This window comes from Pristiophorus japonicus, chromosome 18 (genome assembly GCF_044704955.1).
Source record: "Pristiophorus japonicus isolate sPriJap1 chromosome 18, sPriJap1.hap1, whole genome shotgun sequence".
Classification (NCBI taxonomy): Eukaryota; Metazoa; Chordata; class Chondrichthyes; family Pristiophoridae; genus Pristiophorus; species Pristiophorus japonicus.
The window spans coordinates 113,000,642-113,014,836 of record NC_091994.1 but is presented as its reverse complement, the minus strand read 5'-3'; the positions used below and the strand labels follow the sequence as shown (position 1 = coordinate 113,014,836).

The 14,195-nt window shown below is 40.2% G+C and overlaps 1 protein-coding gene across 2 annotated transcripts in view; it reads left to right on the top strand.

Moving 5' to 3' along the window:
- The window catches only part of LOC139228982 (guanine nucleotide-binding protein G(I)/G(S)/G(T) subunit beta-1), an 83,392-nt gene extending 69,407 nt beyond the window's left edge, over nucleotides 1–13,985 (top strand). The window contains exons 5-11 of one of the 2 annotated variants that reach the window (XM_070860619.1): nucleotides 678–741; nucleotides 3,749–3,911; nucleotides 8,783–8,849; nucleotides 9,723–9,924; nucleotides 10,834–11,050; nucleotides 11,489–11,603; nucleotides 12,481–13,985. In XM_070860619.1, the coding sequence (XP_070716720.1) occupies nucleotides 678–741; nucleotides 3,749–3,911; nucleotides 8,783–8,849; nucleotides 9,723–9,924; nucleotides 10,834–11,050; nucleotides 11,489–11,595 (820 nt within the window). In that variant the 3' untranslated portion in view covers nucleotides 11,596–11,603; nucleotides 12,481–13,985. The remainder of the gene's footprint in view (nucleotides 1–677; nucleotides 742–3,748; nucleotides 3,912–8,782; nucleotides 8,850–9,722; nucleotides 9,925–10,833; nucleotides 11,051–11,488; nucleotides 11,604–12,480) is intronic. The other variant, XM_070860618.1, reaches the window with a different exon arrangement.
- Nucleotides 13,986–14,195: the final 210 nt, after the last annotated feature.

Genomic DNA, 14,195 nt, shown 5'->3' with positions numbered 1-14,195 from the left:
CACAAAGTATATTATAGTATATAAAACGAGTACAATTATTTGTGCCTAAAGTGTAGTATAATGTTTATCTCAAACATTAAGCTCAATCAATTAATATGAAATGTTTAAGTAAAAAATGAGTAAGAGCAGCCTTTATATATAACACGTTTTTAGACAAGTTTGATGTTGAAATCCATTGGTTTTGAACAACGCAGAAACCCAGTGTGCACTTTCTACATGGAATCTGAAATGCCAAAATTAAATCTGAAATAATAAAGAAAAAGTACTGTGACTTTTGGCACATTGGTATTCAAGAAATTCAGTTTTAAATCATTTTAGTATTTTGCTGAACTTGTTTAGCTCATATGATGACTGAAACAATCTTGTGCAGTAATTTTGAGAGCTGAGCAATGCTTTAATCTGATTGAAGTGAAAGAAGATATGAACCTGTGATTTTCCCTATGTTTAACTGGTAGTCAAATGTTTTGGGGAATACACTTTGCTTATTTGCCATGTGCGGCATACACCTGTGGGTATTAATTTCCGAAAACTCTGTCTTGTAAACTTGTTTATACTGTATATATGAAGTGTAAAAATACTTGAATATATTTTAGAATTTAAAGATCACTGCTCTGGTTGGACTTGCTCCAGATAATTCTGAAAGTGGTGTCAGCTGTATTGTGTTTTTCTCCCTATAGACTGCTAGTCAGTGCCTCCCAGGATGGGAAATTGATCATCTGGGATAGCTACACCACAAACAAGGTGAGTGCAGTCTGAATTTTGGAACTGGATTTGGCTCAACAAAAGTTTCCATAGCTACACTTAACACTACAAACAAGCATTCAAAATATACCCACAGCACCTTGAAAACCTTGGGCATTAATTTTGTTCAGCTGCAGTATTTGACCCTGTGGATCACAGTTACTTGTACAACCGTTCAATTTGTAAAATTACCTCTGGTAGCTCTGTGGGTAAAAGCATCACCTGGTGTATAACTAAACCATGCAAGCATGGAGGCTCCTAGGTTTAATCCCAATCTGTAAGCACTAAACTGACCTGTGGCCTTAGTTTAGAAAGGGGAAAAGTCAGCCATGGTTTCCACTCCTGATAGCTGTACCCCTGTTGGGCCGTGACCGGACCAGGCACATGTCCTCCATGGTCAATAAAGCAGCTGATGACCACTGCCTTCATTTACAGGAATGGTCATTTGTGTCTGGTACAGATGAGCTTTTGGCACCTATAGATTGTGTCTTCGAGAAAGGAGAAAATATTGGGTGAAAGTAATTTTTAATCCGAACATTACCACAAAAGTGTTTTTTCTAGGACTTAAATAACTTGTTAAATACCCTAGAAGAGATGAGTTTAAGTGGGATTTCTCCAATTTAATTAAAATGAAACTTGGTGAAAGGAAGTTTAAAGATTTTGATGGGATATTTTTTAAATTGCACATGTAAAAAGCTGCAGACTTGAATCTGGTTATATGTATAGTGTTTTCGGAAGGTGCACAGAAGTAGTGAAACGTTCAGAATCTGTTCGCTGACTGCACAAAGGTGTTGGCATACAATCAGATGGAAATCTTGGTGTGGTGATGCAGCAGTTTTCAGAGGCTGGTTCATCTTTAGTATAGGAGGATGATGCCCTATTCACTATATTTGAAACGGAGTTAACATAAACATAATTGACAAATTTTATGTGGCATTTCTGTTATATTACGTCTTGTGTTATAAGTCACTAATAAGTCTGAATTCTTAAACTAGAGTTACTTTAAAGTATTTTTAATAAGTCCTATTAACAATTTCATCTTTTAAAACCCAGGACTTCGCATTCAATAAGAATTTGTTGATATAGTGCAGCAAAAAGATGACTCTGCTAAATTTTATTAAAAAGCATTACAAAAACTAAACCCTTTCAGGTGGGAGCAACACCAAACCCATCGTGTTTACCCTGACTACGTATTTTGAAAGTGGTATAGTGACATCTCTACCTTAAAGTCGGTGTGTTTCTGCTGCTTCCCCCATTTTCCCTTGCTCAGCAAACCAAACCTTCCTCCTTGCCCTCCCCTGCCCTAGCCCTGAACACACACCTTTCTCTAGTTTCTCCCCTTATGCCCTCTGCAAGCTCATCTTATCCATGAGACACACCTGTTCCCACTTGACCCCATTGCCGCTAAACAGCTGACCATCCAACTTCCCCTCCTAGCCTCTATGCTAGCTGATGTTGTAAATGGTTCCCTCGTCTCTGGTACTGTCCCCCTCCCTTTCAAAGCTTTCCTGTTGAAGGAAAAAAGCTGCATTGACATATATAGCTACCACAAGTCCACTCTCTCCTGCCCTTCCCCTCTAGCGCCCCCACCCACCCCTCCAACTGCCATTCAGATTATTACATGTAACTTACTCTTTTTTTAAAAAAAAGTTGGCTCCTGAAGTGTTTGATTTGTCCTGGTTTCTCGAAGCTTACAGTTTCCAGTGGAATCTTAAGTCCTCTCATTTTGGTTCAGCTCCTATTTGCCACTGTAAATTGTATGAATTATGGATCTCTTGTGGTTTTGCTCCTGGAGTTGGAGGATACAGGGCAGTTTCTGGGGTAGATGGATGGCAGTAACTAATTGGGTAATGGGGCTTTCTGATTCGTTCATGGAATTTGCTTTTGAACTAATCGTGATCTTTTGACCTTGTGACATTTTCTTGTGCTCTATAGGCGTGTGCACCACTTTTTAAATATTTGAATTTTGTATTCGTCAGTGAACAATGTCAGTGCAAGGGAATTCCACTTGTTTGGGGTCAGTATCATAAATGAACTACACCTTTTTCAATAGGTTCAGCTTAATCTAACTTTTTAAAAACTCTTGTGTTTCCACCGCTCAGTGCTAGTGAATTAACGTTAACGGGTAATGTTAATATTCGGGATGCAAAGTAACGCTGTCCCAACAACTCCAAAGCACAAGCTTGTTCGCTCCATTGTTTTCATTTTCCTACATGTTCACTCCTTGCATTTTGAGGTAGCCTTGTGCTGTGTGCCCTTGCCCACTACAAGCTAGATAGAGACTGCCCAATTGATGTATTCTGAAAACTGCTTCTGACCTCTTCTGCCCGAGCTTCAGAGGAATGCTTAATTGGTGCTTTCATCCAACATGCTTCTGTTCAGGCGTAAGCGGTTAAATGTGTTATCACAAACGATCCTGTGGTAATAAAATGGGAAGCTTCAAACCATTTATTTAAATTGAGAAATGAATAACCAATCTATGTTGTGCTCCAGAAGGAAGAAATATGACTATTGTAATTCTGTAAATTGGTGGCATGAAGGATTAAAAATAGATTCAACGCAGCTGGTGAGGGGGTGTTTATTTTCATGTGTTTGAGTGTTTGATTTTTTTGTTTAGTTGGTTTCCTTGAACTTGTGAAGTCTTGGAGTGACAGCAATGCAGTAACTCGTCTGGTATTGAAAATATTCGACAGTGTTACCACACCTGTCATGCATTTCTTGAGTTGTGCAAGTTTTTGATGTTCTGCCAAGTATCCGTGCGGAAGGATTTGATTCTCGAGTTGAAGTCTTTGTTTATGCAATTACTCTTTATAATACTGCATTACGAAACCAAGGCAGTGGTAGAAATTGAATTTGAAGAAACAAAGGAAATTCATGATTTTGTGATCATTGCTAAGTAAGGTGAATTTTTTTAATTGATTTGGAGAGGGGGAAAAAATATTTTTAAAACCATACAGTTGAAATAGGGCACTACTTCAGGATGTTTGTTCTTTGTGTCTGACAATAGGTTCATGCCATTCCTCTGCGGTCTTCCTGGGTCATGACCTGTGCATATGCTCCTTCTGGGAACTATGTTGCTTGTGGTGGTTTGGATAACATCTGTTCCATTTATAACCTGAAAACCCGTGAAGGGAATGTCCGTGTCAGTCGTGAGCTGGCTGGGCATACAGGTAAGCAATCCGAACTAAATCTTTATCCCCTCGTTTTCTATTTCTGGGGGATGAGGACACAGTGTAGAAGTTGTCTTTAATGATGCTATTTACAGTTTTTTGCTAGTGTAACTTTGCGTATTTTTATACGAAAGGGCTTTTGTAAACTTGAAACAATTTCTTCTGAAATAGCAAGATGTTTGGTGTTGGTACAGTTTCTGATTTATAATTCTGGTACTCATACATATCTTAAAAGCAAAACACTGGATACATGAAGTAACAGCATAAGAAAGGCACGTCAGTCAGAATCGGAAAAGACAGCCTAATGTTTCTGATGAGTTCTAGGGACTGGATTTTTGAGGGGTTTGTGACCGTTTTTTTGCCGCGGTGAAAATCTGTGCGCTCAACTGTTTCTCGCCCCGTCGTGGTCCTCGGCTCGGTCTTTGCGGCAGGGAGAGCTGTGCCGGGGTGTAAGGACTCCGATTGTGTTACCATCCGAGTATGCCACGCCCCGATGACCGCCAGGGAAAACGCGGTGATCCAGCCCTGCCGGCAGTGGTAAATTGGCAAGCCTGAAAAAAAAGTTGTTAATTTTTAGTTTTTAAAAATATTTTTGCAGCGATTTGGTCGGTAATGCTTTTTTGAATTTTTGGGGGGAGGGGTTTCCCCTCCCAAGGCGCCTCGCAGCGCTCCCGGCCCCCCGTGAGGATTCCGTTTTTGCACCCCGAAAATAGTGCAACTCCTCCCTTTGTGCTGTGCCCTGGCACAGGGCCCAAATGCCAAAAGTTTAGCAATTAATCACTAATGCTAATTGGACGATAATTTTCGCGCATCGCCTCCATTTTCGCCCCGAAACAGAGAGCCAAAAATCCAGCCCCTAGTCTCTCTCAACAACCTGCCATTCTCTTCACAGAGGCTGATGTACATGCTGTCTTTCCAGTGTTTCCTGTTATTACATGTTAGCCATACAGTTTTCTATCCAGCAACAGTTTTTGTGCCCCAATCGTGATTAGCTTTATTTACAAAGATTGTAAAAAAAAAACTTAAAACATTACCGACGCCCTTACCTAACAAATCACTGCAAAAACATAAACGATGAAGGGACTGAGTGTAACATAGCCAAGTTTGCCGACGATACAAAGATGGGAGGAAAGCAATGTGTGAGGAAGACACACAAAATCTGCAAAAGGACATAGACAGGCTAAGTGGGCAAAAATTTGGCAGATGGAATATAATGTTGGAAAGTGTGAGGTCATGCACTTTAGCAGAAAAAAAATCAAAGAGCAAGTTATTATTTAAATGGAGAAAGATTGCAAAATGCAGTGGGACCTGGGAGTACTTGTGCATGAAATACAAAAGGATAGTATGCAGATACAGCAAGTGATGAGGAAGGCCAATGGTATCTTGGCCTTTATTGCAAAGGGGATGGAGTATAAAAGCAGGAAAGTCTTGCAACAGCTATATAAGGTACTGGTGAGGCCACACCTGGAATACTGCGTGCAGTTTTGGTTTCCATATTTACGAAAGGATATACTTGCTTTGGAGGCAGTTCAGAGAAGGTTCACTAGGTTGATTCTGGGGATGAGGGGGTTGAATTATGAGGAAAGGTTGGGCCTCTACTCATTGGAATTCAGAAGAATGAGAGGTGATCTTATCGAAACGTCTAAGCTTATGAGGAGGCTTGACAAGGTGGATGCAGAGAGGATGTTTCCACTGATGGGGGAGACTAGAACTAGAGGGCATGATCTTAGAATAAGGGGCTGCCCATTTAAAACAGATGAAGAGAAATTTCTTCTGAGGGTTGTTAATCTGTGGAATTCGCTGTCAGAGAGCTGTGGAAGCTGGGACATTGAATACATTTAAGACAGAAATAGACAGTTTCTTAAACGATAAGGGGTTATGGGGAGCGGGCGGGGAAGTGGTGCTGAGTCCATGATCGGATCAGCCATGGTCGTATTAAATGGCGGAGCAGGCTCGAGGGGCCGTATGGCCTACTACTGCTCCTATTTCTTATGTTCTTATATAAACCTTATTGAAAGTTGTGGCTATATTCATATAAAGACACTACTAAATTGGTGTTTGTATTAATTTCAATGGACTTTTTGACCCTGCACAAGGCTGGGCCTTGCCCAATGAAGGGTGAGTTTGTCATACTAATAACCTAATTGTGTTGCAGATGGAGTATAAGACAACAATTAATTTTTATTGTTTTGTAGTACAAATTATAATTGGAAATCTGAAACTTTTAAATTCAGATTGTGCTCTGATTTTATAGTGGAATAAAACATGCATGTTTTTAGGTTCAAAAATTTCTCGTATTACAAAATCCTGCAAAATGTAATTAGCTTTTGTTGCAGGTTAGGTTTTGTAATTGGGTAAAAATAGTTCTAGGTTCTGCAAAATCCAAATTATTCAAACTTGCCTTCACATTATGAAATGGCAGCATTTTCATGCTGAATGTTTGCTAAAACATGCTGCAGTGTGACTCGCATTTAACAATACTCTGGGGCAAACATCGTTGCTTAAGAGCTTTGTGTGCTGCAGAGTCATCTTGGTCAAATACTCTTCTCCATTTTGTCTAAGTCCCCATCCTGAACTATAGTAGCTTTCTTTATTAACCCATCAATACCATCAGCCCTGACTTGGTCTGTGTCCACTTGATGAAATCCTTTTGTCAGCTAGTGTTTTATACTTGATTGGGTTTACAGCTCATGACAGATGTTATGTAAAAGCCTTTTGTAAGACTTCTTTTCAGTGATGTTTTGATCATCAGGAGTTCTCAATGCTTTAGCTGTGGTGGAACTTCAGTCAAATCATCTCCAGTTGTTGATGGGACCCAGCATTGAATGTGGGAGTGTTTTCAGGTGACCAATGGCAACAACAATTGCCTACCAATTTTGCATAATTTCCATGTGTGAAACCTGGAAATGCAGCATGCAAATTTTCGCATGCAGGTAGGTTATGGTAAATCCCCATGCAAATTGAACTACCTGTCCCGAGAGAGGATCAGTATAATTAGATAACTGACATACTTACAAAGCACCGTCCAAATGAAACTGGTCTCATTAGATCTGTTGGGTCAACTGAATTTACAAATTTGCTATTCAGTTTAGAACTGCTCATGCCTAAATCCTGCTGTCCGATAACAAGGTACTACAACAGTCCACCATAATTGGTCTGGAAGTACGTCAAATTTGCTGCATAAAGTATTCTCAGCAACGATACTTGGCTCAGTACAATTTTCTCGCAGCCGACGAGGAAGAACTGTTAGTTCCCCATTCACTGAAAGAATCCAAATGGAACTGTTTAGAAGGCTTGTTTCCTCTGGCTGGAGAGTCTAGAATGAGGGGTTTATGGTCTCCCAATAAGGGGTCGCCATTTAGGACTGAGATGGGGAGAAATTTCTTCACTCAGGGTTGTGACTCTTTGAAATGCTCTGCCCCAAACACTGATGAGCATATTCAAGACCGAGATCGATAGATTTTTGGACTCTTAAGGCAGTCGAGGGACATGGGGGTAAGGCAGGAAAGTGGAGTTGGCCTGCTGCTCATATGTTTGGAAACTACAGATTATTTGAGGATGGTTCCTAAAACCTTTTGTGCAGTACAACACACTGTTCAAACTTTCTTCAAAAGCAGACAGGATTCCTTGGTATGTGACTTGGAGGGGAACTTGCAGGTAGTGGTGTTCGCATGCGCCTGCTGCCCTTGTCCTTCTGGCTGGCCTCCCACGTTCTACCCTATAAACTTGAAGTCATACAAAACTAGGCTGCCTGTGTCCTGACTCGCACCAAGTTCCATTCACCCATCACCCCTTGTGCTCGTTGACCTATGTTGGCTCCTGGTTAAGCATCTCCTCGATTTTAAAATTCTCATCCATGTTTTCAAATCCTTCCATGGCCCTCGCATCTCCCTATCTCTCTCATCTCCTTCAGCCGTGTCTCTCCTCTTCCCCCCCCCCCCCCCCCACTCCCAAGATGTCTGCCCTGTTGACCATCCCTAATTATAATCGCTCAACCATCGGTGGCCGTGCCTTCTGTTGCCCCAAGCTCTGGAACTCCCTCCCTAAACCTCTCCGCCTCTCTACCTCTTTTTCCTCCTTCAAGACGCTCCTTAAGACCTCCCTCTTTCACCAAACTTTTGCTCATCTGCCCTAATTTCTTGTGGCTCGGTGTCAATTTTGTTGTCTTGTAAAACTCCTGTAAAGTGTCTTGGAACGTTCTAGTATGTTAAAGGCACTATATAAATACAAGTTGGTAGAGCTCGCGAGTTTGGATGGTGCCACCTTTTATGTGGATGTTGACCCTGTAGTAAGTAATCACTAAAAGTGGGAAAAAATTCACTGCGTCCGCTATTCCCAGAATTGTGTATTGAGCTAAGATAAGAAGCATTATGCTCCTTTGATGCCACGTTGAGTTCGCCAGTGAGTACCTGAGTCATACAGGAAAGTCCTACGTTCAATCCTTGATTCTTAAGAGTTAGCTGTTATAATGTGGATATTATAATTTTCCTCAGTGCCTGAGTTAGAGGGGAACATCAGCTGTGGATCCTGCCGGAAATCCATGTGTAAGGACAGGATTGGGCTTAACTGTGATTCCCACAAGGTAGAACAGCTTGCCAGATGTCTACGTTGTCTCATAAACAACGTCCATTTGGGCAAGTTACAGAAGGACATGTGATACCCATGGAACCATACTGCAGCAAGAGGTTGATGGCTTGAGAGAAGGAAATTAATGAAAATGAGGATTATACATATTGCTGCATGACAGTAGTTAACTATTTTATAACTATTTGATTAGACTGCAGGAGAAGGGTTATTAAAGATGAATACAGCATTAGTTTTTGTGTAGCCATGCGGCTTGAATTTATTTTTTGAACTGTTTTTAATCACAGGTTACCTGTCCTGTTGTCGCTTTCTGGATGATAATCAAATTGTAACCAGTTCAGGAGACACCACCTGGTGAGTGTTGGAACTGCAGGGGCAATGGCTTTAGCCAGTGTGGTAGCATTAATGTTTAAAGTTTGCTTTGAAGTGCATTGTCAAGTGAACAACTTATTTTCATGCAGTGTTTAGGGCACTGAATGCAAGCGAGGCAAGATGTTGAACATTGAATCTTTTCTATGCCATGTGCATTTAGTGTACTTTGAAAAGATCGCAAAAGATTGTGTCCTTGGAGCAGAAAGGAAAGGGTGACCAAGCTAAATTAGTGGGAAAAGATTTGGGAGAAAACGCAAAACGTTTCATCTGAGCTTTTTAAGTTCATAAGGAATTGGATGGATGTAAAATGAGGGCATAGTTACAAATGAAACATAGCATAAGGGATAAATAATTCACAGTAAGCTGCTGCCACCAGCTGAATACCAGTCTTCGTTCAAATATTAAGTTATTTTGTGATTATAGAAGAAGTGAATTATATCTCTATTGTTTGGCCCATCTATTTGGTGGGGGATTGCAATAACCTGTCAGCCATGAGCATGGAACCAAATGATAGGATGCAGTAAATAAGTTTTATATAAAAATCTGATGTATCCAAGCAAATCGGTAAAATCAGGAGGCTACACTCGAGACTTTGTATTTCCAGGTATTTAATCGTGTTGCAGATTTGAGACATTTGTGATTCTGCTTTAATTGACCAGCCTTCTCAGGCTGGTCGTCCCCAAAGTATTGCTCCGGTTAAAGTTGTATCCCGATTTAAACACTATTTTAGATTTCTCTCATGAAATATATTGGAGGCTCAGATTGTTGAAGGTTACTTGTGTATTGTACATTTATGGTGTCATTTGAAGTCTTTTGCATCGATGTTACTTACTTTTACATATTTTCCACCATCAGTGCTCTTTGGGACATTGAAACCGGGCAGCAAACTACTACATTCACTGGCCATACTGGTGATGTCATGAGCCTTTCTCTTGCCCCTGATACGAGGCTTTTTGTGTCTGGTGCCTGTGACGCCTCGGGCAAACTTTGGGACATTCGGGAAGGCATGTGCCGACAGACTTTCACCGGACACGAGTCTGACATAAATGCCATTTGTGTAAGTTTAGCTTTTCCTCTTGCCGGTTTGTTTAAGTGTGACTGAGGCATGACTGTCTGCTTTAATCACTAGTAAGCCAGAACCAATAAACTAATGGCTGAGAGTCTTGTCCTGGCTGAGTAAAATACCTGTTTACCTTCTATTAGACCACGTTTATATTTCCAAAGTAAATAACACAAAAATAAAGTTTGAGAATTTCTTTGGAGTTTAAAATAACTTCAAGGCTTTGCAGATTCTCTTGTGTCAAATTGATCTATTTGATCAAAAAAAAATGCCTAGGGCATAGCAAAGACAATGTATCAATCTGTGTTCACCATGTATTGGAATGTTTAACTTTCTGCAGGAGGTGGTGTACAATATCAAACTATAATTTATTCTGGGGTTCAGACAAAATTAGAGCCGATCTTTCTTCAAGCATGTCTCTAGTGCTGTTTTGCATTTGAAGTTTAAAATTGAATGTTGGTTGCCCAGAAATTCTCCTTTAAACTACTTGAACAGGGCTTGGTGGTTTTATTTCTGCATGGCTGTGCAAAAGCAGGAGAAAACTAATATTCCCCTCAGCATATAAAATAATAGGCCATCTGCAGCCACCTGGCTCCAGGGGCTGAACACTGCTGGTGGTGTCACTGCACATTGAACTGCTTGAGTATTTTCATCATTCAACTGTCTCGGGTCAGCTACCAGCTAGATCCCATGCCCAACCCCATTTAAAATTAATCTGGTCACTCTAAGGCACAGGCAGGTCCCTCCCAGTAATAGAGATCCCTGGAGCAGTTCAGGAGGGTGGGAGCCTAGAAATGCAAAATAAAAGTATCTTTTAGATGGACCTTGATGGGATACTTTGCTCCCTATATTTTCTGTGCCTTTTATTGTGTGTATACATGTTTAATGTGTTCTCTTGTCTTTCAGTTCTTCCCTAATGGAAATGCATTTGCAACTGGTTCAGATGATGCCACCTGCAGGCTGTTTGACGTGCGTGCTGATCAGGAGTTGATGGTGTATTCCCACGATAACATCATTTGTGGCATTACATCTGTAGCGTTCTCCAAGAGCGGCCGTCTCCTGCTAGCTGGCTACGATGACTTCAACTGCAATGTGTGGGATACTCTGAAAGCTGACCGTGCTGGTACGTTACACTTTCTCTTAATTGTGCATCTGATTTTTTTTTTTGTTTTATGTGAAAATTTCCTGTGCAAAATAGATTTCCAATAAGTAAATTTAAAATTGTCTTGCTGCCTAGGGCTACTTTAGGTGTTGCTATGCAATTTAACAAACTGCTAGCATCATTACCACCAACAGCAGTAAAATGTTTGCTAAAAGTATAGGTTTGCTGCCGTTACAAAAATTATCGCCTAACTTTTCAAATACCAGTAAACACCAAAGATGAGTCAGCAGACATCCAAGTCTGGACTGCACAATACTTGATCATTCAAATTGGTCCTAAATCTAGGATAAATGGAGAAGGATAATCTTCAGTTTTATTCCGTTAACTCCCTTTCCCACCACAATCCAAACACCGGTTGTATTTCTGTACTATTAAAGTGTTTGCCCCGTGTTATTTCAGGTGTTCTGGCCGGTCATGATAACCGTGTAAGCTGCCTGGGCGTTACTGATGATGGCATGGCAGTCGCAACAGGATCATGGGATAGCTTTCTGAAGATCTGGAACTAAACCTGTAGGTTTGTTGAGCAGTCATGGTCTGTCGCTGAATAAGATCTAGTGTATTTGTGTTGTAGTTTCTGTTGTATGCAAGCTTGTTTCTTACACCAGGTTCGGTGTAAATTTGGTCTGGGAATCCAGATTGATTGCAAAAGCAGTTTACATTTAATGCAAGAAAACATAATTAGTATCTTTACAGATCACAGCAAGCTGAACTGAGCCACTGGCAGTTTTGTTTTTAATAGCTGTTTTATGATCCCGCACTGATTTTGCAGCCATTCTGAATATGAACATATTCTGTACAGTTCTTTATCACTTTGTGTTTATGAAGGGAAATATATTGCAAGTGAATGGTGGAGCAGTTCATTATCATGTATGGTAGTGGAGCACCTATACCTGTATGTTGGTGATTATTTTCTTCCAAGTTGGCCTCCACATTAGGAGTGCCACTTTATAAAAATCCAGAAATATACGGGTTCATTCTCAATTTTCTTAAAGTTTGATTTTTGATAAGCCCATTGGGATCTTTTTGCCTTGAGGATCATCCCACGAGAATAAAATGGTTCCTATTTAGAGGAATTATCTAAAGGATCAAAGGGCTTGTTTGTATTGGAACCTTTTGGGGGTATTCTGTGTGTTTTGGGTCTAAAAATATGGAACCAACTAAGGTGCTTAACCTACCAATGAAGTAGCACTGTGGATTAGCAACCTCATTTTTAAATCATAACATTCTAATCGGTATGATGCGCAGTTGTTAGCTCATCAACAGTAAGTGCCTGACACACAATGCTAAGTTATGAACACATGCTAGTTCACTCGGAGTCTGTATTTCTGATTTCTGCCTAAACGAGGAGTAATGGTACGACACTCACCAAATCAATTTTTCTTTATTTGCAGATTGCAGATGGACTCCATGGTGACTGGAAGACCATTCCACATTCAATGACATTGCATATCCGATCACTGATACTGACTTGGACACCCCCAACTTCAAAGGGCAAAATGTACTTTTAACCTTTGCTATAATGAAGAGCACAATGTTAGGCATCTTTAAATGGAAGATTCTGTGGTATAAAAATGAGATTGCGCATTCCTTTTGGGACCATTATTTTGTTTTTGTCTTGAGAAAACACTATCATCCCACAAAATGTAACTATAAAAGAAAAGTTGGTAATCATGAATAAACCGCTAATTTTTTCAGTAGTTTAAAATTTTAGAACCATGAAGGTTTGCTGCCAGTTAAGGGTTGAAAGCTCTGTTTTAACACGCATCTCAATTTTAAGTTGTGTTTTTAGCTAAGGCATTTGCTGGTATGAAATTTTCCGCAAAACAAGGGAGTCCCAGACCAGCATGGTCCTGGTTTGTCAATGACTGTAAATTAGTCCCAGAGCTATCTTTTTGGTCTTGTCCTGTGTCACGGACCTTTTGTTGCACAAATATTGCATATGAAATGTGTTGGATCTCAACTAACCAAGCACACAGTCCTGGTAATAAATGCTTGTTTTTAAAATAATGTAACTTTTTTCCCTCCCCTTCACCTTTGTGGGTAACGTAGAAAAATGAAAACTCCCCAATGAATTTTAAGCTGGCGGGTTTCTTAGTCAAGTTGCTCAGGGCTGACCATGCCCGTACTTGCTGGAGATTCCTGCTTTTAGCAGCCGCAGATGTCCTGTGCTTGGATTTGGTCAATGTGTGTATCAAATGATGTAAGTCAATGTTGAAAATAATGATCTTGAGGTTTCTAAGTTAATTTTTTTTGGGAGTTTTTTTTTGTTTTTCCTTTTGCCATGGGAGGTTTACTCTTATAGAAGCATGCTGTAGAATTGCAAAAAGTGCTTATGGAATTAAGTCAATAGATGTTCTTTTAAGACACCTGTTAAATTGTAACCATTGCAGCTGTAATCATGGCTACTCTGTGCATAATCGATGAAGAATAAAAAGCTATGCACTTTCTGGAGTAGCGTTATCACAACAAACTTGGCCTGTTCAAATGATTCTTGAAGAAACAAACCATCCTGTTTATACATGAAAAATTTAAATCCTTTATGCAGAAAGCTTAATATTAGAATCATTTTCTAAGGAACAGGTTTCTGGCTTTCTGAATTTGCTGAGTTGAACAGCAGAGTTTCTGCACCCATACTTTACTGTAAACAGAAGTGCTCTTTACTAGCATTAGTGGCTTTCTCATTCTATTCCTGCAAACCTGTACAGATGTGCTGTAATTGTGTGTAGGCCTGGACTGGCAATCCTTTCCATTCATTCTGTAGGTCTTCCCTCACTCCTTTCCTTTTGCCTTTTGTATTTAATTTTGAAGTCGGTGTACTACAAGAAAGCTGGATGCAAGATAGATACTATATTAAAATGTACTGTTATTTAAGATGTAATAAAGCAGTTTGACATGAGGTATGCCTCGGCTGTTTACTTTTCTGATTTGTTTCCATAGACTTGCAGGAGCAAGATGTCGATTAATTAGACATTCCAAAAGCTACTGAAGCTACATCAGCAGAAATTTAGTAATATCCAATTCCCATTCCTGGCCTACTTCCAGCTATTAGATGGACCATCGGCATCACTTCGGCACTGTGTGGAAGGGCATGCTACACCCGACTAGA